The 26,139-nt window shown below is 38.4% G+C and overlaps 1 protein-coding gene and 1 long non-coding RNA gene across 3 annotated transcripts in view; one reads left to right on the plus strand and one right to left on the minus strand.

Moving 5' to 3' along the window:
* Positions 1-26,139, plus strand: part of GRIK2 (glutamate ionotropic receptor kainate type subunit 2) — an 805,023-nt gene that overhangs the window by 461,147 nt on the left and 317,737 nt on the right. For both annotated transcript variants that reach the window (XM_056566198.1, XM_056566197.1), the window contains exons 7-8: positions 20,826-20,969; positions 21,667-21,774. In XM_056566198.1, the coding sequence (XP_056422173.1) occupies positions 20,826-20,969; positions 21,667-21,774 (252 nt within the window). The remainder of the gene's footprint in view (positions 1-20,825; positions 20,970-21,666; positions 21,775-26,139) is intronic.
* On the minus strand, positions 16,934-20,213 carry LOC130362154 (uncharacterized). Its single transcript, XR_008891294.1, has 3 exons — positions 20,110-20,213; positions 19,310-19,391; positions 16,934-17,045 (listed from the first exon to the last, which is right to left on the minus strand). It is a non-coding gene; the product is annotated as an uncharacterized LOC130362154 (long non-coding RNA).

Here is a 26,139-nt window from a genome sequence, read left to right on the forward strand (position 1 = left end):
TTGTCACCCCCCCCCCCATTTCTCATATAAAAAAACTGTAAAAAATAAACATATTTGGTATCGCTGCATGCATAGATGTTGAACTATCAAATATGACATTCCTGATCCTGCACGGTGAAAGGGGTAAGCACAAAAAATTTCAAAATGCCGGGATAATTGGTATAATTGGATTCATACTGACCCATAAAATAAAGATAGCATGTCATATTTAGCGTATTATGAACTCTGCAAAAAATTATTGCCCCATAAAATTGAACAATTCCATATTTTTTAAATTTTGCCTTACATATAATTTTTTAATGCTCTGTATTATATTATGATAAAATAAAGTGAGCCAATGAACAACTTGTCCAGCAAAAATAAAACCCTAATAAAACCTTGTCATTGGGGGGGGGGGGGGGGAAAGCTATGGATCTTAGACTGTAAGGACGAAAAAAAATTGCTGGGATAGGAAGGGGTTAAAAAAGGCTTCTAAATATGAAAGTTTTAATCTTATTAGTTGCTATCAGCAACTGCTCCACTGACCCTTTGCACAAGGTTTAATAAGTCTCCTCTGTAACAAATGTGTGATTGGTATTCTTGTTGGCTATCTAGAAACTCAACTGTAAGAATACTTTTAGACAATACATATGTAAGACAGACCAGTTGATTTAAAAAAAAAATGTTTTCCAGTGGAGTACCCCTTTAACAGCTGTTAACTGAACAACCCTTAGCCATCTCTCCTGTTAACCCCATACAAATTAATGCTCTGAATGAGAAGAGTAAAGGTAAGTTGTTGTCTGAAATTTCTGGCGGCCCAAGGCCTGTGAGCCCAAGATATCATGTTATAATACTTTGTAATAGACTTCAATTACCTCCATGCATCACTTTGTCCTGTTTTATGCACAAGACCAACACCCAGAAGTGCTGTAGTGCAAGCCTTTGTATTTTACTGTTGTCTGTAACCTTTCCCAGCATTACATGCAATCACACATGGTCTCCAGGGGGTGTGGCTATGCTTCAGTGGGTGGTGAATAACAGGGTGGAACTAATGCTAAATAATCACCCACTACAACATAGCCATGCCCCTTTGGGAATCATGTAATTTATGACTTGCTCTAAACAGACCAAAAAGATAAGGGAGAGAAATAGGTGTTTGATAACAATAATCAATAGGGTACCACTGTAACACCCTCTCTAGAAGTATTAAACCCGTTAATGTGACTCAAAACTGAACATAAAAAGAAAGCAAGAAAGCCCCAAAAATAGTCACTTTGATGAAAAAGTAAAAACAAATTTTATTGCTATGCACTAAAATTAGATACACACATAAAGAGGAAGACAATGCATCACAAAACACGGCACCACCGGATACCCTGCAGGAAAAATGGTAGTATGGGGGTATTGCACATAAATCTGTAATCAAACAGTACATATAAATACAGGCACCATTCTGAGTAATAGTAACATATATACAAACAGTATAAAATGTGCAAAAGTGCGAGTCAATAAGGTGCTGTATTTTGAGGTGTACAGACAACCGATACACCAGATTTAAAGTATATAATAATACAGGATATACTATGCAAGATACCCACAACAAATATAGAAATCGCTGGAGAACTGCAGGGACCGGGGTGCCGCCACTCCAGGTGTATAGGTGTAAGTCTCGTGCATACAAATGGGACTAAGCTGCATATGGAGGTAATAGAATCATATTATACAGTATTATTACTTGGCATCGTGGACTTAAAGTCTGAAGGAAAAAAAAACATCTGGAATACCCCATTAATAAGGTACTGAATAGGTGAAAAGTTTGTAGAAACAAAGTCAAGCAACAGACATTTGGGACAACAAAGCTACGGACTGGCAGATAGTGAAAAGCACAATTTAATGTCACTCAAAGAGGGACCTGCAAAAAAAATGGCAAACAGGTGCCTAGGTGGAAGAGCACGGCAAGCTCCTAGGGGCAGGGCTGAAGTCGTGCAAAGTTACAAAACAGCCCTTCCTCAATGATAAAGTAAAGGCAGGCTACCACAATGTCTCACACCCACTGTGAAATTTGGTGGAAGATTGGTGAGGATTTGGGGATACTTTCTCAAGACTAAAAATAGCAGATTTGTCTTTATGATGGTTACATGAATCAAACCAAGTACAAGGTTATCCTGGAAGACAACCTGCTTTCTTCTGCACTGACAATGTAACCCAACTCTGAGAATTTTCTCTTATCAGGGCAATGGTCCTTGTTGCACACAATTAAGGTGTGGATCAGGACCACCAGATCAAGACCCTGTCATGGCAAACGCCATTGAAAACCTGTGGAATTTGATCAAGCAAAGTGTGGATGGTCACAAGCCACTAAACAAAGCCAAGCTACTTGTATTTTTGTGCTAGGTGTAGCATAAAGCCATGCAACAGCAATGCAACAGACTGGAAAGCATACCAATACTGTGATTAAAAATCTGGGTTATTCCACCAAATATTGATTTCTTAACTAGAAACAGTGCATCTGTTTTGGGTTATTTTGACCAGTTGTTATTTTCTACAAATGACAATATCTTTATTTGAAATCTGGGTATAATGTTGCCAGTAGTTTATAGAATAAATCAAAACTGTTTACTCAAGCACATACCTATGATAGTAAAACCAGAGAAATTGATCATTTTTCAGTGGTCTCTCTCCAAAGCTGCATATAGTTTTTGCACTGGGATATACCCTTGTTTTGTTCATATAGTAATTTGTAAAACCTGAAAAGCACAAAGGGGTATAATGTAATTACTGTACCAAATATTTGAAATAATATTAACAGTTTTGCAACATAAGATTCATATGAAAACCAAATGAAAAAGTCATAAAATATAAACTAAACAACAAGGTATCCGAATAGCATAATATTATGGATAAGTATTTTACTTTTTTTTTCTTTTTCAGTAAAGGAAATTGCATTATTCATTTGAACCTTTGGGTGTCAGTCTATTCACAGCATTTCAGTGATTAAAGAATAGTACATTCTGAAGTTTCTGTCATATCTCTTGCTAAGGATGCTGCTGAGAATAATAATAACAACAACAACTGTTATGTTGTTATTATTAATAATAATAATAATAATAATAATACATAACAGCACATTTTGGAACACATTTAAACTTTTTCTGTAAAAAGCTAAATAAAAAATGCACTCTTACAACACCTGAATGTTTTGCTTGAACATTTATGGGCAATTTCAGTAATGGTGTTCTAACCGGTGTGCTTTTTTTATTTTTTTTTATTTTTTTATTTTTTTTTAAAGCATTTTTTTTCCTGTGGAAAACAGCAGCCATTATATTTTATGTTGACTTCTAACTGAAGGGTTATAACTTGTCAGAAAAACCATCAACTGTTATAATGTGTGATGCTTTTTGCAATTGTTTACTGCTCAGAATGTAATTGCCATAATTTAGTTGACATGAACATTGGCTATTGACTAAAAATATGTCCTTAGTCTACACTAGATGCACAAGCTACTTTACAAAAGTGTCTTGTAGTAAGAAAAGTCAAAACTAGAATTTAACGTATTACACTAAATTATATTCATGGTTTAATGAATTTAATTACTTAATATTTGTTATACTAATAATTTTTAAGAAAAAAAGCTGTAATGTTAACATTGTAGCAGAAATCTGTCACTTCTATATCATATTCAGAAAGGCTGTATAAGCCACATTATACATGCCTCAAACATTCCTCCTCTCTCTGCCTTGAGTGATTGACATGCATGTCTCAGTTTTGGAAGACGAGCCCTGTACATAAATCCCACAGAATGGGGAGGGGGTGGAAGGAGACATGTATGCTGAGGCTCAGCACCTCCTCCTTTCAACCTAACCTTGAATGGATGCTCCAGTCATTTTGGGGTACAATTTTAATCACCCTCATGATTATTGGATCCCAGTTCTCAGAATCCCACCAATCAGCTTGTTATGCCATATACTATGGATGGGGGATTTTTTTTTAGATGATAATGCCCCTTTATTTTGAAATGCTTTGCTAGGTGACATTACGGTTGTTTGGGCACTTTCTAGGGAGTCTGCTCTATTGCCAAAATGCTTTACATCATTAGTATTTGAGAGTTCTTTAAGTACAAGAGATATGTCCTACTGGAAGTATTTATTTAAGTAAGACCTTTGAAAATTGTCTGTCCTTTTCTGTCATCTCAAAAGTTCAGTACTTTCTTCACCAGAAACCATGCCAGGTTCTAGTTCTGTTTTCTCCCCAGACACAAGCTAATGTATGCCTGTAAGGAAAGCTACAAGCTTCTTCTTTTGGGGAATGTATCTTAGTCCTATTGTTTCTTACTGCATCTCCACCATCTTGACTGTTATTGTTAAAATAAGATAAGTAGCAGCAAGAGAACACGATTTGCATGCACTTTAAAATATGTGTTGGGAAGCGCATAAACTAAAGTCCTTAGCGCAGTACTACACTGTAATGGCATGCTCAAGAGAAGGAGTAACTTTCTCTATGTATCGGTTCAGGAGAAGCAGCTCTGATTGTATGGAGAAGAAAGAGCCACCAGCTTTAGTTGTAGACAGATATCTGATCTGTGTGCCAGTGAGGGAGTTCCATTGGTCTCCTGAAGGTCAGAGCTCCTGAGTCTCTGCCAGGCCATAATGCCAACTCCAGTTGTTGACCACATAGGAATGTGAGAGGGTATGCAAACTGTGCTTAGGGGCTTTAGGAGTGCAATAAACTTGGGTGAATTCTGCCAGGAAATAAAGAAATATAAAGATAATCATCCTCCTAGAATCACAAGCTCAGGAGCAAAGAATTTCTTCTTTTTCATGCTTTTTATATGATTGTTGTTTTTTTTAACCCTTTAACAACCTATGACATACATTTTTGCCACAGCCACCTGTGCCTTGGAGCACTGTAAAAAATGCACATCCTGCAATTCAGAAACTAGAGATAGTGATTGCAGCTTTTAAAAAATGAGATAGAATGGAGCTGCACCTGATTGGCACCCCTGTAACATTAGTGGGATGCCTTTAAACGGGGATGGTGGGAGGCCTTCAGAGTATGCTCATTTTGGACTGTTCTACCCCAGTTTCTGTGCATAAATTGTGACAAACCTGGCAGCAAAATGAGTAAGAGATGGTCATGAATGGTTTATAGCTTGCCTTGTAGAAGACCCATACAGGACCCATTTTTGATACACAAAGGTTATAGCCATGTTTTAAATTATGTTTTAGACCGAGGTACATACAATACATTAATATTCTCCTTATATTTCACATGACTTTTCAGTCATTCTCTTATTTTTTGCTCTTTAACAACAAACATGAAAAAGTTAGAAAATCAATATTTTCAAAATGAATTACAATTAGGAAAGCTTAATCCTGCTGACAAGATAGAGGATGTAAATAATTAGATGAGCTATTTGGACAGATGCTCTATTGATTAATATAGAAGAAGGGAGGTTGGATGACCTATAATAGAGATGGATGACTGATGGTCAACGGCACAATCTAAAGGTAACAGATCATGTTTTTGTCTTGACGACAAGTGCATGACCTTTGTATATATCTATACCTTTTACATACACCTATTATTGCGGTTAGTAAAAAGCTCAGCAAAAATTTACTGTACATAACTATTAAAGAATAATGGCCCAGATTTATCAAACTGTGTGAGAGAAAAAATTTGGAGATATTTTCCCACAGCAACCAATCACAGCTCAGCTTTCACTTTACCAGTGCTCATTAGCTGAGCTGTGATTGGTTGCTGTGCAAAAATCATTCAATTTTTTCTCTCACACAGTTTGATAAATCTCGGCCAATATGACTTGAAGCATAACTGTTGTACATTGAATCTAATTGTATTAAAGAAAGTATTGTATTAGGAGTCATGTTGTCTGACTGTTCTCTCTGTACTTGTTCATCAATAACCAGTCTACATTGATTTGTTGATTTCTTGGTGATCACTTCCCCATATAAAGAGTAAAATGCTACAAAGAATGAACTAATCTGACAAACAATTAGATAATTATTACATTTGACTAATGATAATCATAATTTGTATTATTGTTAATTATGATGTGGCTTTTATTTTTCCACCTAGAAAATTGCTTCCATTTAGGTGAAAAGAAAACTTTTGGCAAATGTTTATACCAGGTACAATGGCTAGAATGATTTAAAGGGGTATTCTGGAAAAGAAAAATTCAAATCATCTGGTGCTAGAATGTTTAGCAAATTTGTAAAATACCTGTATAAAATAATAATGAGAAAATAATGATAACAAAAATAATAATGACTTCCAGAAAATATCAAATGCTTTTAGCCCTAGAGGAAGTCATGATGCTCCCTGTTGCCTGCTATGTCCCTGTCACGAAATGTCCAGAAAAGAAATTTGAGCTGCTCAGGACACCAAGAGGTAACAGCAGGGAACCTTTAGATCCTTGACACCACAGACAAAAATATAACTTCAGCTGTGACATATTTACATGTTCAGTGATAGTTGCTAAAATAATGTCCCCTTTTCAACCATAAGTCAATGCTCAATGGCGTACAGCAGTTGGTAAATCTACAACATATTGACTTAAAGGGGTACTCTGCTACACACATCTTATCCCCTATCCGAAGGATAGGGGATATGATGTTAGATCGTGGGGGGTCCAAAGAGGCCGTCAGAGCAGCTGAGGAGTCCAAAACACAGAAGCTTGCAGCTTCTGCATTTGTGACATCATGCCCTGTCCCCTCCATTTATGTCTATGGGAGGGGGCATGGCAGCTAATACAGAGCTGTCACGCCTCCTCCCATAGAATTGAATGGAGGGGTCGTGGCGGCTGGCATCGCCAATCAATGGGCATGGAGCGGAGTTAGCTCCATGCCCCGAATGACAGGGGTGCCGGCCTGGAAATCGAGGGGGTCACCAGCGGCACACATAAGATGTGTGCAGTGGAGAACCCCTTTAAAGATGTAATACATTTTTGTAAAATTCACTGGTATTACTTAAACAATATCATATTTTCCTGTTTCACAACTAAACTTGGACAACTAAAATAGTCTTATAATAAGTAGTATAGCATTATATTTGTTTCCTTGGAAACCACAGAGATGGGCCTTGAACTAGAGATGTTTTCCACTGTAAAATACAGTAAAAAAGTCATTAAACTGTGTGTGATGACCTTGGGCATCTGATAGAATAAATTATTATATATGTTCTGATAATTTACAGTTTAAATTTAACAAGAGGCTACTGGTCTTTGCTAATAAAAATAACATTTACCAGAAAGTTATGGAAAGATTTATTCTTTGACTCATTTTTAATTAGTTTATATATAAGTATTATGGAAAGTATAAAAACATAGATGCATGTTATTTTTAATAGGTGTTAATAATCCCTTTAAAATTTACAGATTACAGTATAATCAAGTACACATTGACTTCTCCTCTCCTATAATTACAGAGTACTTAAATAGTAGTGTCTCTCATCTGAATCAATATGTCCTTTACATCAATATACACATATTGAGTGCATTACATGATGACAATAAATTGTGTTAAGATAGTATGTTGTATAATTTACCTATGTCTTAACGATTTAGTCCTGAATTTCTCCCTTTGACTGTAGATGATACCATAGTAGGGATGAGCGAATCGAATCTGACAAATCCGAATTTGTTATGAATTTCAGGAAAAATTTGCTTTGCTACGAATCCGAATATCTCCATGATTCGATTGCAATAATAGCTTCATTAAACTCCATTTAGTGCGGTCCAGGCTCCAGGGCATCTAAAATGACAGATCCAATGACAGATGACAAATGACAGATGTGAGGACATGGGGCAAGGAACATACAGCCTATCAGCAACCAGTCACTCGTGTGAGGTCACAGCCCTATATAATCGGCAGCCATCTTGCAGCAAGGCATTCCAGCATTTTATTTCAGAGAGAGCGTTTCATTGCAGGGAGAGATAGAGCAGAGTGTGCGTTGCACAGAAAAACGGCTTGGCAGCAGCAATTCAGCACAAGCCAAAATCACTGCAGAAAAGCACTGACAGGGAAGGGAGAGAGAAAGTACACTTTTGGGTGTAATACACAGAAACTCTACTACTGCAGCAGTGTACAACAACTCTAAAGCTTATAGGGACCAGTTAGGCAGAGCAATAAAAGCCATTGTCACCTGCTATTAGTGCCTAATAATACTGTACTGGGCTCTACTACACAGCGATTCTATACCGCTGCACTGGTGTACAGCAACTCTAAAGCATATAGGGTCCAGTTAGGCTGAGCTCTTAAAGCCATTGTCACCTGCTATTAGTGTCTAATAATACTGTACTGGGCTCTACTACACAGCGATTCTGTACTGCTGCAGTTGGGTGTACAACAACTGTAAAGCTAACAGGGGCCAGTTAGGGTGAGCATGAAAAGCCATAGTCACCTGATTACAGTGCCTAATACAGGTTGCCTAGCAGAGCTTATTTCCTGTAAAACTAATGTGGGCCTAGTTACAGTGAAAGGCCAGCCAAAGCTAAACCCTTGTTTTTGTAGCCTAATACAGTTTTAAGCGGAGCGTATTGTCCACCACTCGTAAGTGTAACCTGTGCGTACAAAGGTGGTGTATGTTTTTTTCCCTGTAAAACTAATTTGGACCTAGTTACTGTGAAAGGCCAGCCAATGCTACACCTTTGTTTTTGAAGCCTAATACAGATTTAAGGGGAGCGTATTGTCCAACTCTCATAAGTTTAAACTGTACGTACACCTACGTGGTGTACGTTTTTTCCTGAAAAGCTACACACTTGTTTTTGTGGCCTTCTACAGTTTGTAGTGGAGCGTATTGTTCACATCTCATAAGTGTAAACTGTATGTACACCTACGTGGTGTCCTTTATATATTTTCCTGTTAACCCCTTAAGGACTCAGGGTTTTTCCGTTTTTGCACTTTCGTTTTTTCCTCCTTACCTTTTAAAAATCATAACCCTTTCAATTTTCCACCTAAAAATCCATATTATGGCTTATTTTTTGCGTCGCCAATTCTACTTTGCAGTGACATTAGTCATTTTACCCAAAAATTTAACAAAAAAATCATTGTGCGACAAAATTGAAAAAAAAAACGCCATTTTGTAACTTTTGGGGGCTTCCGTTTCTACGCAGTGCATATTTCGGTAAAAATTACACCTTATCATTATTCTGTAGGTCCATACGGTTAAAATGATACCCTACTTATATAGGTTTGATTTTGTCGCACTTCTGGAAAAAATCATAACTACATGCAGGAAAATTTATACGTTTAATAATGTCATATTCTGACCCCTATAACTTTTTTATTTTTCCACGTACAGGGCGGTATGAGGACTCATTTTTTGCACCGTGATCTGAAGTTTTGATCGGACTTTTTGATCACTTTTTACTCATTTTTTTAATGGTATAAAAAGTGACCAAAATACGCTTTTACACACATATGTTTATTTATTTATTTTTTACACTGTTTTATTTTTTTTATGGGAAAAGGGGGGTGATTCAAACTTTTATTAGGGAAGGGGTTAAATGACCTTCATTAACACTTTTTTTTTACTTTTTTTTTGCAGTGTTATAGGTCCCATAGGGACCTATAACACTGCACACACTGATCTCCTATGCTGATCACTGGCGTGAATTAACACGCCTGTGATCAGCATTATCGGCGCTTGACTGCTCCTGCCTGGATCTCAGGCACGGAGCAGTCATTCGTCGATCGGACACCGAGGAGGCAGATAAGGGCCCTCCCGGTGTCCGATCAGCTGTTCGGGATGCCGCGATTTCACCGCGGCGGTCCCGAACAGCACGACTGAGCAGCCGGGTCACTTTCAGTTTCACTTTAGAAGCGGCGGTCAGCTTTAAACGCTGCTTCTAAAGGGTTAATACCGCACATGGCCGCGATCGGTGATGTGTGGTAATAGCCGCGGGTCCCGGCCGTTGATGAGCGCCGGGACCGATGCAATATGATGCAGGATCGCAGCGCGATCCCGCTTCATATCGCGGGACGGTGCAGGACGTAAATATACGTCCTGCGTCGTTAAGGGGTTAAACTAATTTGGGCCTAGTTACTGTGAAAGCTAGACACTGGTTTCTGTAGTCTGATACAGTTTTATGCGTAGTGAAGCGCAATATCCTCCTCTCATAAGTGTAACATTTACGCACTCAGCTGGTGTATAATTATGTCAGGCAGAGAAGTGCCAGGACATGCACAGAGGAGTGGCAGAGGCATAAATTCATGAGGCGTAGGCAGAGGTCGCAGCAGAGTAGAGGCATGTGGCAGCAGGAGTCGCAGGGAGAGGTCTGAGCTCCCAGTGTCAGCTAGCAGTCGTGTCTTGACCAGCAACCCAGTAGCCATGACATCGGACACCCCCAGTCAACAGTCGGTGAGTTCTTCAGACTCAACCCTCAGTTGGCATGGCCCTCATACTGCTGCTGCCACCTCCAGGCTCTCTCATTGTTCCTCCATATGGTCTCCTCATGCTGATGTTGCCACCTCCAGGCTCTCTCATTGTGCTGCTATATGGTCTCCTCATGCTGATGCTGCCACCTCCAGGCTCTCTCATTGTGCTGCTATATGGTCTCCTCATGCTGATGCTGCCACCTCCAGGCTCTCTCATTGTGCCGCCATATGGTCTCCTCATGCTGATGTTATGACCTCCAGGCTCTCTCATTGTGCTGCCATGGATACTGCAAAACATAATTAGGGTGCTGGTCCCCAGTTACAGAAATTACAGACCAAAAGTAAGTATTGAGGATATGCATTAGCAAAAACGTAACTTTTCTTAGGATAAAATATGTGGACCCATTTTTTTTTTAAATCTAACAAAAGGAAGGTGTGCAAAAACCACCATGTGCCGCATAGACCATCAAGTATTATTGCCATGCAAAGACCTCTAAAAGGTGGAATGGAAGAATGTATGGTCCATTGTAACAGGTGGGGTAAACACTTCCCCTGTATGGCCCTACTCTCACACTATTAATTCCCTTCTTGGCAAGTGTTACTTGCCCTAAAAATGGCGGCCCCACACAGGAGCCTCTCCCTATATCCACCTAAAAACACTGCCATTTCCCAGGCTTTTTGAAAATAGGGAGAGGTTCCTGTGAATGATAGGGCGAGAATAGGGCCTTACAGGGGAAGTTTTTACCCCCAACTGTTACAATGGACCACACGTTGTTCCCTTCCCCCTTTTTGAGGTCTTTGCATCACTTGGTGGTGTAAGTGGCAAATGGTATTTTTTGCACACGTTTGTTAGATTTCCCAAAAATTTTGGGTCCATATATTTTATCCTAACCATAATATTAAAAGTTAAGTTTTACGTAACGCACATCCTCAATACTTACTTGTGCACACCAACACTGACAAAACAGACAGTTTTATTCTGCCTACCTGCCTCAGCTACTATTCTGATCCTGACACCCGCCTGATGCCACACATCTGATGCCAAGTTCTCCTTCTTTCACCCACCTTTGTCCCCAGATACTCGTATTATCACCCACCACCCCACTCTACCAAAGTGTACCAAAGTGTACCAGGGACAATACATGTCCTTTACAGCCCACTGGGTGAATGTGGTTCCTGTACAGCCACAACAGCAACTTGGACAGGTCACGCTGCTTCCGCCTCTACGCTCTCAGGCCGTTGGTCCTGCGACAGTGTGCAACTCCGCCTCCTCATCCTCCACCATGTCCTCAGCCTCCACGGCACGGACAAATATCATTGCCCCTGCAGCATACCATGTGTGCAGGACACGGCGGTGTCGCACTGTTCTTCACATGGTTTGCCTTGGCGAACGGAGTCACACAGATGAGGAACTGCTGAAAGTCATTCATCAAGAAATCGAATCCTGGCTTACTCCACAAAAACTGATAATGGGAACCATGGTGACTGACAACGGGAAGAACATTTTGTCTGCGCTGCGTCAAGGAAGTCTGAGACATGTGCCCTGCATGGCACACGTGTTCAATTTGGTTGTCAATCGCTAGGATTACGGGATGAACAACGTCATTCCACTGCTTCATATCCTACAACATGTGTTGGAAACGATGGCTGGTCAGGGCACTAGAGAGGTGGCACCTACATCTCATGGCCACATGAGCCCTGTGGGGGCTGAACTGGAGGAGGAGGGGGAGGGGGACAGTGGAGCACAGGCAAGGTTTTGGGAAATGGGTACTTTTTATAGTCATCTGACAAGAGAGGAGGAGCAGGCTATGCAGCTCGGGGTGATGAGGAAGATGAGACAAAGGACCCAGACACACCGTGGCTATGTGGTCTCCTCATGCTGCTGGCACATTAAATGAAACTTTATCTTAATCTATTTCTTCAATTTAAATTTTACAAAACATCTTTGATCTTTTCAATTGTGAGGCCCTATTGTCTTGTCAGGCTGTTGCCACCTCTAGACTCTATCATTGTGCCATCATGTGACACCTTGTTATATTGGGTTTTGCGGTCATACAGTATTAGTTCAATGTAAATGCTTTGGGTACCCTGGACATTAAACTTGTGAATCTAATCAAAATCTTCAATTTAAATTGAAAAAAATCAATTGTGAAGCCATATGGTTGTCGTCATATATTACCTGTGGAATTACCACAAGAATCCAACAAAACAGGTTGGAGCGATAACAATGAACCATAACTGATTAAATGAAACATTCGCAGTTCCACACAGAGTAAGACAGTCGGGGGGGGGGGCACTGAGAGACAGGTGGTAGCAGAGACAGGTGGCAGAGACAGGTGGTAGCTCGCCTCACGGTGGACCACCAGCTCGATGCTCATCCGAATGGGTCCTCAAAAAGGGATTTAAATTTTTTTTTATAAATTCAAATCAAATTAAATAAAAAATACATTAAAAATCTCTTTAATCTCTTCAATTGTGACTCCATCTGGTCTCCCGACCTTGCTGCCACATCCAGACGCAGTGATTCTAATAGCGATGCCTGTAATCTGCATGTCATCCTGAATAACAGTATTTCACTAACACAGCACACTCCCTATGGGTGTAACGACAAGACAAAGTGTTCTACACCCCTATTCAGGCTCTCTGTAGCCCAGAAATAGCCGATTTTAATAGCAATTTGCCGCAAATAAATACGGACCGAACCAAATTTTTGCGGAAAATACGGCGAATCGGCTAATTGAATTTTTTAAAAATTCACTCACCTCTATACCATAGCCTCTAGTCTAAACTTTGTTTTACTGCTAAAATGTCATATATATCCCATGCTGACAACTGACTACGTGCTTAAGCAGAGCTGGTCCTGTGAAACAGCAGAGCTGTATAGCAAGGGTGCAGTTAGATGAATAGAGCTTCTAGAAGGCAGAGGTGTGGTCAACAATCCGAGTCTTTTCCAGGAGAGGCAGACAGGTACAGAGGGATGAGGCTAGAGACGGCATCAGGAACAGGTCAGGAATCAGGTACACAAGAACAAAACAAGCTGTAACCTTTTCTGTAGTAACTTACAATATTGCTCAGGTACCACAGGAGGGACTACTGCTCTCTTATAGATGTTGCCTGACAGGGATTGGATGGGGATCCAATAAGGAGAGCACACTGGCCCTATAAGTCTTAGCTAGTGCTCGCAATGGCAGAAGCAACAGGAGAGATTCCAGAGGAGGAAGACCTGGGTGCACAGCAGAGACATGGAACATAGAATATTGCCAGTTGCAGGTAAGAGCCAGTACGCTGATGCTTGCCAGTCAGCGGGGTTACAGTTAATAGTAAAGATTTAAATATTCACATTTAATACAGAGTTATAGAAAATAGTTAAAAAGTTAACATTTATTTGCAAGAAATGGAGCTACAAGCAAGCCTTGGTTATTTAAACTAGAGACTCTAAAGAAATTTAAAATATGGCTTAGAGAATTGAATGGAGCCATGCTTATTTGAACAGAAGAAATTTGAGATGTGACTTGGAAAAAAATAGTTGGAGTCATAAACATTTAGTGCTTTTATGTCCTTGTTTTTATGAACTTCCCCTGTGTTCTCCTTTAGATTAAGTGAAGTTTCAGATTCATGGATATAATTTATATTTGCTCCTAAACCACTTATAAACTGTCATACAACTCTACAATGGGATTTGGCTCTTTTACCCAAGTGTACACCATATCATTTGTAAATAAAAAAAAAATATTTTGTATGTCATTCTGTATAATTGCTCCCTTAGCTGCAATTCTGAATGAGTCAAATCAAAGAAAAATTGGAAAAAAATAGAGGCCCAATAAGCATACAATGCAATTTACCAGTTCATAAAACAGCTAAATTAAATCTCTCTCGAAGATTTATTAAATTTTATTTAATAAAATTGTGTGTGGGATGTGTGAGCAAGTGTGAATTAAGTGAAATGGTTTCAGGGGCAATATATTTTATTACCTGCTGATGGTGTGAACTGTTCAGGGCATGTCTTCTTAGTTCTAATTAATTGTCTGTAGTAACTATGAAGACTATGAATATAAGATAGCATGTATTACATTTTTTATTAAGTTATAGCAGACTTAACATTAATGGTTTGTAACAATGACATTGTGTGTTTAGATGTAAATAAAACATCTTATTGATTAAACTATGTATGCTTTTACTGACACTAAAGGTAAAGGTTTCACCTTATATATTATGTGGGGGTTTAATATTTATTATTATCTGTGGCTGCAGTATTTGCCTCTAACAACGGCTGGGACCCTTGGCTAATAGCACGCGGTGCCGCACACTATTAACCCTTTAGACGCGGTGTTCAAAGTTGAACGCCGTGTCTAAAGTGAAAGTAAATCACTGCCGGTTAGCTCAGGGGGCTGTTCGGGATTGACAAGGAAAGAACGGAGACGACACTCACCACATCAGATGTAACGGTGATTCTTTATTCGGTGACCGGCAGACTACAGCATAGAGAGGAGGGACACCGGGAGCGTGATAACTATTTCGTGCGCTAGGGGGCTGTTCGGGATCACCGCGGCAAAATTGCGGCATCCCGAACAGCTCTGGGACATGAGGAGGGTCTCCTAACTTGCCTCCTGGTATCCGAGATCCTGGCATGAGCAGTCAAGCGGCAGAATCATTGATCACTGGTTTCCTATGAGAAACCAGTGATCAATGTAAAAGATCAGTGTGTGCAGCATTATGGGTCCCTATGGGAGCTATGCCACTGCAAAAATAAGTGAAAAAAAGTGAATAAAAGATCATTTAACACCTCCCCTAATAAAAGTTTGAATCACCCCCCTTTTCCCATTTAAAAAAAAAACTGTGTAAATAAAAATAAACATATGTGGTATCACCGCATGTGGAAATGTCCGTTTTATAAAAATATATCATTAATTAAACCGCACGGTCAATGGCGTACGCGCAAAAAAATTCCAAAGTCCAAAATAGTGTATTTTTGGTCACTTTTTATATAATGAAAAATTGAATAAAAAGCGATAAACAAGTCCAATCAATGCAAAAATGGTACAGCTAAAAACTTCAGATCACGGCGCAAAAAATTAGCCCTCATACCGTCCCATATGTGGTAAGAATAAAAAAATATAGGGGTCAGAAGATGACAATTTTAAACGTATAAATTTTCCGGCATGAAGTTTCCTGCATGAAATTTGTCATGTTTACTGAAAAATGTACTGCGTAGAAACAGACGCCCCCAAAAGTTACATTTTTTTTTCAATTTTGACTCACAATTATTTTTTTTCTCCGTTTCGCCGTAGATTTTTGTGTAAAATGACTGATGTCATTACAAAGTAGAATTGGTGGCGCAAAAAATAAGTCTTCATATGGATTTTTAGGTGCAAAATTGAAAGGGTTATGATTTTTTAAAGGTAAGGAGGAAAAAACGAAAGTGCAAAAACGGAAAAACCCCTGGTCCTTAAGGGGTTTAACTTTGGGCTGTGCTCGCCAAGTGGGTAGAGTATGGTGCAAAGTAAAAATGGTGCCACGTAAAGGGGGTGTAGCTGAAATTTATGCCAACTTAGGGCTGACAGAGATTTCATTTGGGATTTTATGGCCTTAGATGCATCGTGATTTATGTAGAGGCATGTGCCCATGTGCTGGCAGGGCATAATTTAATGAATTATTTCATGAATTACATGATTAAAGATATTGTCTATTTACAATTAGATTTTTATTTCCTGATTATATGTTTTATTCAATTACCTGCACATTATTAGGAGAACAGCAATCTTGCTTGCTACCCTGAGCCGTAAACGGCAGTTCCAAAGAGTTGCTTTGTAACAGGCACCTGAACATGTACAGAGGTCACTTTGCAGGGAGGGAGCTGGTCCCATCTCCTATTGTTAATTGTGTGATCCTGTGTTATCTGCCTACAGCTTATTGTCCTTGTTATCTTGATGCAGGGTTGTAGCTATAGGGGACACATAGATAACAGTCAGACCCATATCCTGCTGCCAAAAGTGATTTAGATTACAATAATGGCATCTGGTAGGTGAAGGGCCTTGTTACAGATTTTCAGATTTACAGTGTTTGATGATAGATAATGGTTTGCATTTATGTACGCTTATGGTAAAATAAAATGTGTTGACAAAATCCCTCAACTGTAAATTATGTGATTATGAATACACTCATAGTGGCACATATGTATTATATAAAATATATTAATTATAGTTAGCACTGTATAAAAACATACTGTAAAACTGCTAAAGCTAAATAAAATTACATGTTAAAACAAAGGCAAGTAAACTCGTGCTTTTTCTCTGTTATTTTCTGTCTAAATTAAAGTTGGATAATCAGCACACTAAACTTGCCATGTGCCAATCACTAGCAGTTCTTTGAAGAGCAAGCAGGCATTATAAATACACATTTAGTGCACTTTATTGCTGACAGTTCACTAGAATTTATTTCCTATAACTTTTAATGATAGTTCTGTATATTTTAGGAAAGCCTAAGACACATTTTAAGAAAGGGAACTGTCAACTGAAATAATGATAGGCTCCTTAAAATGACATACCTTGTGCTTTGTCTGAAAGCTTCTGAGTGACAAGACATTGCTACTGACAATCATAGAGCACGCTTTGTTGTACTGTTCAGGATTGGTTCTCCCATATTCCCTGGCTCCTTCAGTATTTGAACTCATGTTGGCTGCATTGGTTGGATGCATGGATTATTTAATACATAAAAATATTATTTAGGAGGATATAGGAGAAATATAATATAGAATAATACACATAGCTTACAGTATTTTCTTAGCACTTACATAAATATATTGACCGGTGATATAGGCAAGCAGTGTTCACTAACTTATACTGCTAAGCAACAGGGAATGTGATTGGTTATCCCCTTAAGGATGCAGGGAGTACCTGTACGCGCCGAATCCGCTCCCTTTCTATAACGCGTGGCCACGGCCATGACTCTAACAATGGCTGGGACCCATGGCTAATAGCACACGACACTGATCGCGGTGCCGCGTGCTATTAACCCTTTAGTCGCGGCGTTTAAAATTAATCGTTGCGTCTAAAGTGAAAGTAAAGTACTGTCGTTTAGCTCAGTGGGCTGTTTGGGACCGCCGCAGCGAAATCACAGAATTCTGAACAGCTGGTAGACACAAGGAGGGTCCTTACCGGCCTTTTGCATTGCCAATCACCGAATGACTGCTCAGTGCCTGAGATCCAGGCATAAGCAGTCAAGCGGCAGAATCATCGCTCAATGTTATCCTATGAGAGAACAAAGATCGATGTAAAAGATTAGTGTGCGCAGTGTTATAGACCCCAATGGGGGCTATAACACTGCAAAAAAAGTGGAAAAAAAGTTAATAAACAAAGATCATTTAACCCCTTCCCTAATAAAAGTTTGAATCACCCCCCTTTTCCCAATTAAAAAAAAACTGTGTAAATAAAAATAAACATTTGTGGCATTGCTGTGTGTGGAAATGTCTGAATTATAAAAATATATCATGAATTAAACCGCACGGTCAATGGTGTATGCGCCAAAAAATTCCAAAGTACAAAATAGCATATTTTTGGTCACTTTTTATGTAATGAAAAAATGAATAAAAAGTAATCAAAATGTCCAAGCAATACAAAAATGGTACCGCTAAAAACTCCAGATCACGCCGCAAAAAATTAGCCCACATACCAGCCTGTACGTGGAAAAATAAAAAAAGTTATAGGGGGCAGAATATGACAATGTTAAACTTATACATTTTCATGCATGTAGTTATACTATATAAGTAGGGTATCATTTTAATCGTATGGACCTACAGAATAAATAGAAGGTGTAATTTTACTGAAAAATTTACTGAGTAGAAACGGAATCCCCCAAAATTACAAAATGGTATTATTTCTTCAATTTTGTTGCACAATAATTTTTTTTCCCATTTTGCCGTTGATTTGGGGGTAAAATGACTGATGTCATTACAAAGTAGAATTGGTGGTGCAAAATATCTGCCATCATATGGGGTTTTAGGTGCAAAATTGAAAGAATTATGTTTTTTTAAAGGTAAGGAGGTTTTTTCCTCCTTACCTTTAAAAAATCATAATTCTTTCAATTCTTTCATAGTGCAAAAACTGAAAAACCCTGAGTCCTTAAGGGGTTAAACGCTTAATGAATTTTCAGATATTACACCCTCGTAAAGGGGTACACAGCTCACACACAATTTGGCCTAATTTAAACTAACATTAAAACATATACACAGCGTCAATATAATTAAATGGATGAAATTAAAAGGTTTCAGTACAGTTCTGCATTAAAGTGATGTGGCTTGTATTGTCTTGACCCCTGCTCTCTCCCCATTTGCTTTTGCTATAGCATTTATATGTAAGCCCACCCCAGATCAATATTACAGTGTCTCTGAAAGACAGAGTACACACTTCACATGCCCTCAGTACATTAGTGTCCACAGAGGGGTCAGGGAGGCAGTGTTAAATATATAATATATTCCTGTGCACTTGTTCTCTTTGTATGACTGAAAGTTAGGATAATATGTTGAGTGTCTAAGGCTGGGTTCACATATGTCCAGCATCCGGCATAGATGAACTCAGCCTAGATCACGATGCAACTGGTGATAACATGCATCAGTTGTCATCAGTTGTATGGCATCCGGTGTTCATTGTTTCTGGATGCTGGACCCATGAGACACTTGAGACACTGAATGATTATGAACTGTCCCATTCAAATGAATGGGATCAGTTCTAGCATCAGTTTCCCTCCAGTGCATGCCGGAGGGAAACTATGCCGGGTGCTTGACATATCTGAACCCAGCCTAAAATACCTACCTTTAACCTTATTTGAGTTTATGTAAGCCAGAACTTACCCATGACTGAAACCATTAAATATGAAATACAGGGAGCACTGGAGAACAGAGAGGTATACACTTAGGTAATATGGGTGCAATTGACAAGGCTCACCACACATGGATGGTGTAGCTCAGATGCTGTAGGCAAGGATGCAGCAAGCCAAAAGGTGGTGTAGACGTGTTAAAACTTGCACCTAAATGTAAAAATGCACAGTTGTTGAATATGCTAACAATGTCAAGAGCGGCAAAGCAACCATCTGGTAGATTTGATAAAGAGACAACACACTGGCAGGCTATGAAAAATCAAAAGGCCTTGAGAAACATTGAACTAATGGATGTGATTTCAGAATTCTTTCCTTGGTAAAAGTTGATACTTATATCAATGTCAAAGGGTACATTCAAAAGACATCTCGATAAAAGAAAATCTAGCAGGTCAATCTTAAAATTCTTACTACTGTTAACTCTCAAAACTAGAAAGACAAGATAAATCTTTGCCGGAAAACATCTAAAAAGATGCCGAACTCTATAACATAAATTGCACGGAGGAAACCAAGAGTTGCTTGTATCAGTAAGATAGAAAGAAAACAACATGGAGAAGTAAAGGGAGGGATCATGAACCAAAGCATACCATATAATATGTCTAACATACTGGAGGCAGAACTATGGCATGATCATGTATGGCTGCCAATGGAACTGGGTCACTGGTGTTAATTTGTAATGTCAGTATAGATAGGTGTTACCAATAGATGTACTTTATACAATGTACTTGGCTTAAATTCAGCAAAGGCTTTAAAAATATTAGCAACTGGCTTCAAAGAATAGATAGATAATACCTTAAACATCACAAAAGACCTTAAACATCACAATAGTATATGTATGTATAAAAAAGGGTGAAAAAAAAGCTATACTTACCTACCCTTGTTCATTTCCTCTCCTCCTGGACCTCTTCTGTAAATCAATGGCTGAGACTGGACACTGCTGTGACCAGTGATTGGCTGAGAGGGAAGGGGCTGCTCTTGTAGCAAAAAATGACAGAAAACTGGAACGGTGCAAGACGGGAAGCAGAAGACACAGAACCTGCAGATAACCAGAGATACTGCCCCAGCAATATATTTTAAAATGCTGGAATAACCCTTTAAGCCAATAAAACATTTTAAAATTATCTTTCAATGGCTGAGACAGTCATCTGTGTTTAACCTGATTGAGCATGATTTTCACTCAAGACAAAACTGAAAGTAGAAAGACCCTCAAACAAGCAGTAATGTAAGGGGTCTGCAACTCTGCAGTAAGTGTCTGGCAAAGCATCTCAAGAAAGGAAACTTAGCATTTAACAATACCCTTTTTCAGGCTTCAAGAAGTCATTGACTGCAAAGGATTTGGACTTTTGAACCTGAACAATGTAAACAAGGTCTGTTTTAGAATGCAATATTTTTATAGAGCTCTTTGACTAAAGCTGAACATCTACACTTTAATCCCATATTGACAATGTTTCAAATTCACTGTGATGGTGTACAATGGACAAATGATAAAAATTTGTGTCACCATCTAAATACTTCTGAATCTGACTGTCATTGTACATACTGTTTTGATCTCTTAAAATTCTACAATAACCTTTTATTTTTTTGCAGACTGATGCCGCATTGATGTATGATGCTGTGCATGTTGTCTCAGTGGCTGTACAACAATTTGCACAAATGACAGTTAGTTCATTACAATGTAATCGGCACAAACCTTGGCGATTTGGTTCTAAGTTTATCAGCCTTATAAAAGAGGTAAGTTTTCACTTTATTTTATGGAAGGTTAAAGGGGTATTCCAGGAAAAAAATAATTATACAACTGGCTCCATAAAGTAAAAAAATTAAATGAAAGTTAAAAAATCTTAATCCTTTCAATAATTATCAGCTGCTGAAGTTGAGTTGTTGTTTTCTGTCTGATATATAAAAAAAAGTTTTTTTTCCTGGATAATCCCTTTAAACACTTGCAAAATAAAATCTATTTAACCTGTGATAAACATATGGACTATGACAATAACAAACCACAAAGTAAATAATTTATATTTTTTCATATTTATTTTCTAAGATTTCTATTTTGTAAAGTATTAGGTGTGTTGTCTGACAAGATAAAAATAAAACTTGCCATGATACTTACCATATGAATCCCTTGCCATTGACATTCTGATGGTGCATGGATCTCCCTATGACCTACATTTCTTAGTCCCATCTCAACAGAGATTGCCATTCAACGGGGTGACCACTGTGACCAAAGATGAGTGAACATTTCCTATGAGCTGAGAAGCAGACCAGGAAATGTAGATCAGTGGGGGCCCAGGTACTGTGGAAATAGCAGTAATGGGGTAGATGTGAAACAAATATAGCACCCCCTCTTTTTATTTGAACCTCCAGATAATCCTTTTGACATGAATACTTTTTTTTATAACTTAGAAAAGCAAATTGTGTTTTTCTTTCTTAGGCTCACTGGGAAGGCCTCACTGGCAGAATAACATTCAACAAAACCAATGGCTTACGGACTGACTTTGATTTAGATGTAATCAGTCTCAAGGAAGAAGGCCTTGAAAAGGTAATTGAAATGTTCACTCTACAAGCCCAGAGATCTAAAAATAGTTACATTTTTTTTTTTTTATCTCAAACAATTTTGCACCAAAATGTTAGCAACAGATCTTTCATGTACTGTAAATTGTATGAAGGGGGAGGGGGGGTTTGAAATCAGACTTAGGATAGTGTCACATCATATTTTGCTGCTGAATATTTTCCTACTCATTAAAGTCACTGGGTAGCAAAAACAGCTATGTACTCAGCTACACATTGAATTTAATGAGTAGGAAAATGCGCAGCAGCAAATACGAAGCAACATATAGCACATGTGACCCTTCCCTTACCTAAAATAGACAAAGAGGGTGCTACCTGGTGCCGTTACCTAAGAGCATTTCCAGAGTAACCCTTGTCTGGAGCAGATGAAGAGAGTATAATCTCAATATGAGGAATTTTGAAGCCAAATCAACTTATTGAACATTTGTAATGTTTCTCAAACCATTTCTAAACAGAAGTATTGAGCATTATTCTGATAAAAAAAAAAGGTCACTTCCATTAGAGAGCATCATTTTCATGAGGGGTGTACTTGGTCTGCAAAAATGTTTACATATGTAGTACTTTTTTAAGTATTTCAATTAACTTAAATTCAAGGATCCAAGGCTTTTTAGTGGAATATTGCTTTACTCCTTAAGGACACATGGAATACCTGTATGCCCTCGTCCCACTTCCTTTCTATGACGCGGGGTCAGGAGTTGACCCCGTGTTATAGTGGGGTGGTCTTGATGGCTATCAGCTGTCAGGACTCGTGGCTAATACCGGACATCACCGATCCTGGTGACGGCCTGCAGCAACCTGGAGCAATCAACAGCCCAGAGCAATCGAGCACTGATAACACTGATCAGTGCTATGCTATGGCATAGCATCGATCAATGTATGCAATCCAAGGATTGCATGTAATAGTTCCCTATGGGGACTATAAAATGGCATAAAAAAGTAAAAAGGAAAAAAATTGAATTAACACCTTAAGGACGCAGGGTTTTTTAGGTTTTTGCACTTTCGTTTTTTCCTCCTCACCTTTTAAAAATCATAACCCTTTTAATTTTGCACCTAAAAATCCATATGATGGCTTATTTTTTGCGCCACCAATTCTACTTTGCAGTGACATCAGTCATTTTACTCAAAAATCTACAGCGAAACGGAAAAAAAATCATTGTGCGACGGAATTGAAGAAAAAACGCCATTTTGTTACTTTTGGGGGCTTCCGTTTCTACCGCAGTACAATTTTCAGTAATTTTGAGGTCCATACAATTAGAATGATACCCTACTTATATCGGTTTGATTTTGTCGTACTTCTGGAACAAAATCATAACTACAGGCAGCAAAATTTATATGTTTAAAATTGTCATCTTCTGACCCCTATAACTTTTTTATTTTTCTGCCTATGGGCCGGTATGACGACAAATTTTTTGGTGCCTTGATATGAAGTTTTTGCAGTACCATTTTTGTATTGATCGGACTTTTTGATCGCTTTTTATTCATTTTTTCATGATATAAAAAGCGACCAAAAATACGTTATTCTGGACTTTGGAATGTTTTTTGCGCATACACCATTGACCGTGCAGTTTAATTAATGATATATTTTTATACGCACGTAGCAATACCACATATGTTATATTTATTTTGTTATATATTTATATTGATATGAACTTTTATTAAGGAAAGGGTTAAATCACATTTATTAGCTTTTTTTTTTTACACTTTTGATTTGCAGTGTTATAGCTCCCATTGGGGGCTATAACATTGCATACACTGATTGCCAGCACTGTTCACTGCAAAGCCATAGCTTTCAATGATCAGTGTTATCGGCGGTCGATTGCTCAAGCCTGCATCTCAGGCTTGGAGCAATCAATCACCGAAAGGACACGCCGGAGGAAGGTAAGAGGACCTATGCCCGCGTCCCAGCTGATTGGGACACCACATTTTCACTGCGGTGGTCCCGATCAGCCCCACTGAGCAAACGGGAAGGTTTTACTTTCGTTTTAGACACGGCATTCAACCGCGTATAAAGGGTTAAGAGCGCACGGCACCGCGATCTCTGCTGCGCGCTATTAGCCCTGGGTCCCGGCTTCAGATACATGCTGGGACCGACCCGATATGATGCGGAAGCAATATACGTCCTTGGTCGTTAAGGGGTTAATAATAGTTTGAATCACTCCCTTTTGCCATCATTTAAAAAAAAATAAACATATGTGGTATTGCAGTGTGCGTAAATGTCCAAACTATAAAAATATAACGTTGATTAAACCTCACAGTCAATGGCATTTACATAAAAAATATCAAACTCCAAAATTGTGTATTTTTGGTAATTTTGTATACCCTAAAAAATTGCATAAAAAGTGATTGGGTTTATTGTCATCTGTCTTACAAAGGCCATTTCCCCCCGATTAATTGTTTTAGTAGGGTGGCCAGCTCTAGGAAGATTTCTGATTGTTCCAAAAATGCTTGTATCCTTCTCCAGATCTGTGCCTCCACACAATCCTGTCTCTGAACTCTACAGGCAGCTCTTTCCCACTTATGGCTTGGTTTTTGCTCTGATAAGGATTTTCAGCTGTAAGACCTTATATAGAGAGGAATGTTTATTTCCAAATCATGTCCAATCACCTGCATTTACCACAATAACGCCAATCGATGTATAGAAACATGTCAGAGATGATCAACATAAATAGGGTGCCCAGAGAGGTAAATTGCAAATATAAAATTGTAATAGCAAAGGGTCTGAATACTTGAATGTCCATGCTAAATTGTAGTTTTTTCTTTATAGTGAATGTGCAAAAATTTCTGACATTCTGTTTTTCCCATTCTCATTATAGTACAGATGAGTACAGATAGATGGGGAAAACTTTTTCTTATTTTAGCACAAGATTTCAACACAACAAATTGAAGTAGAAGTAGAAGGGTCTAAAAACATTCCAAATGCATTGTATGCTGGAAGATGCTATGTATTGTGTGTTCTTTCAGTTTTATTTCTTAGACACTATTAGTCAGTGGTAGAGTTGAGCGAACTTTTGAAAAGTTTGGTTCGCTGGACTCGACAAACTTTTTAAAAATTGTAAGTTCTTTTCGGCTCACTGCCCCCTGCCCACCCTGCTTCTTCTTTTCACCAAAAAACCATGCTTTAAGGTTTTTCGTGCTACTCACCATCTCGTGCAAGCCGAATTGGTAAAAGCTTGAGTGATCGCCGAGCTGGAAAAATCTTAAAGTTCGAGTCGCATCCGGGATTGCCAGATTTGGTTCACTCATCGCTAGTCAGCAGGTTTACTTCCTATGTGCATCAATTAGTCTTGGCACCCATAATCCTGTCACCCTTTTACCAGTTGCCTTTCATTAGAGCACATTTAGTAGGTGCTAACCACTGCACACTGGTAACAGCCCAGAAATCCTCACCCAGTTATGTAGCCTTTTTAATTTGGTCTTTGTCACAGTCACTCAGATCCTTATACAATCACATTTTTTTTCCACTTCAGGTTTACAAACTGATTTCTTATCTTGATGTCTAATGTACCCGACCACCTTTGAGATGCCATTGTATCTTGATAATGTTTCTTTTTTTATGGTGTTGACATGTTAATAGAGGTTTTTAATTTTCCAAGTACACTTCAAAAATATATAAAAAATTTTTATAACCTTTCTTTTTCTTTTTCATTAAATACATACACATATTGCACATTATCTTAAATCATATACATAGCAAAAAACAACAATAAAAAACAATAATTAAAAAAACACATGGGACGTCCATTTCCCACTAGTCCTCCTCCCAATCCTTCCAAGTTTTATCAACTTCTCTCCTTTGTTTGGTTTAACCCCTTACACATAGATATTGATATTTTTTCCATTTATTAACTAAACCCTTCCATTCTGAATAACAGGGGCTTTTATCTCACATCCAGACTCTTAAGATTAATAATTTAGCACAAAATAGTAACTTAGTAATCAATTTACGATGGTTCCCAAATTCAGATGATTCTCCCAGTATTGCTTGCTGGCACCCAAATTCCTACTGTACTCCAAGCTTTCTATTAAGAACTTCAACAATTTCACTCCAGTAATAACTTATTTCATGGCATCCCCAAATTATATGTACGAGATCTGCACTTTCCATTAAGCACCTAGGGCACTGTAAGTCTCAACCATCTGTTTAGGTGACAGTTAGACATGATATATTACTTTTAAATTAATTATTTGATAACTATTATTTACCAAAATATTTTTTGTGTTCTTTACAATGTCTTCCCATTGATTGTCCGTCAAGTCGCCTATTTCTCTTGACTAGCGTCTCCTAAATTTAGAGATAAACCTTAGAGAAAGTTCTCTGATTATAGCCCTATATATT

Source organism: Hyla sarda, chromosome 3 (assembly GCF_029499605.1).
Source record: "Hyla sarda isolate aHylSar1 chromosome 3, aHylSar1.hap1, whole genome shotgun sequence".
NCBI lineage: Eukaryota > Metazoa > Chordata > Amphibia > Anura > Hylidae > Hyla > Hyla sarda.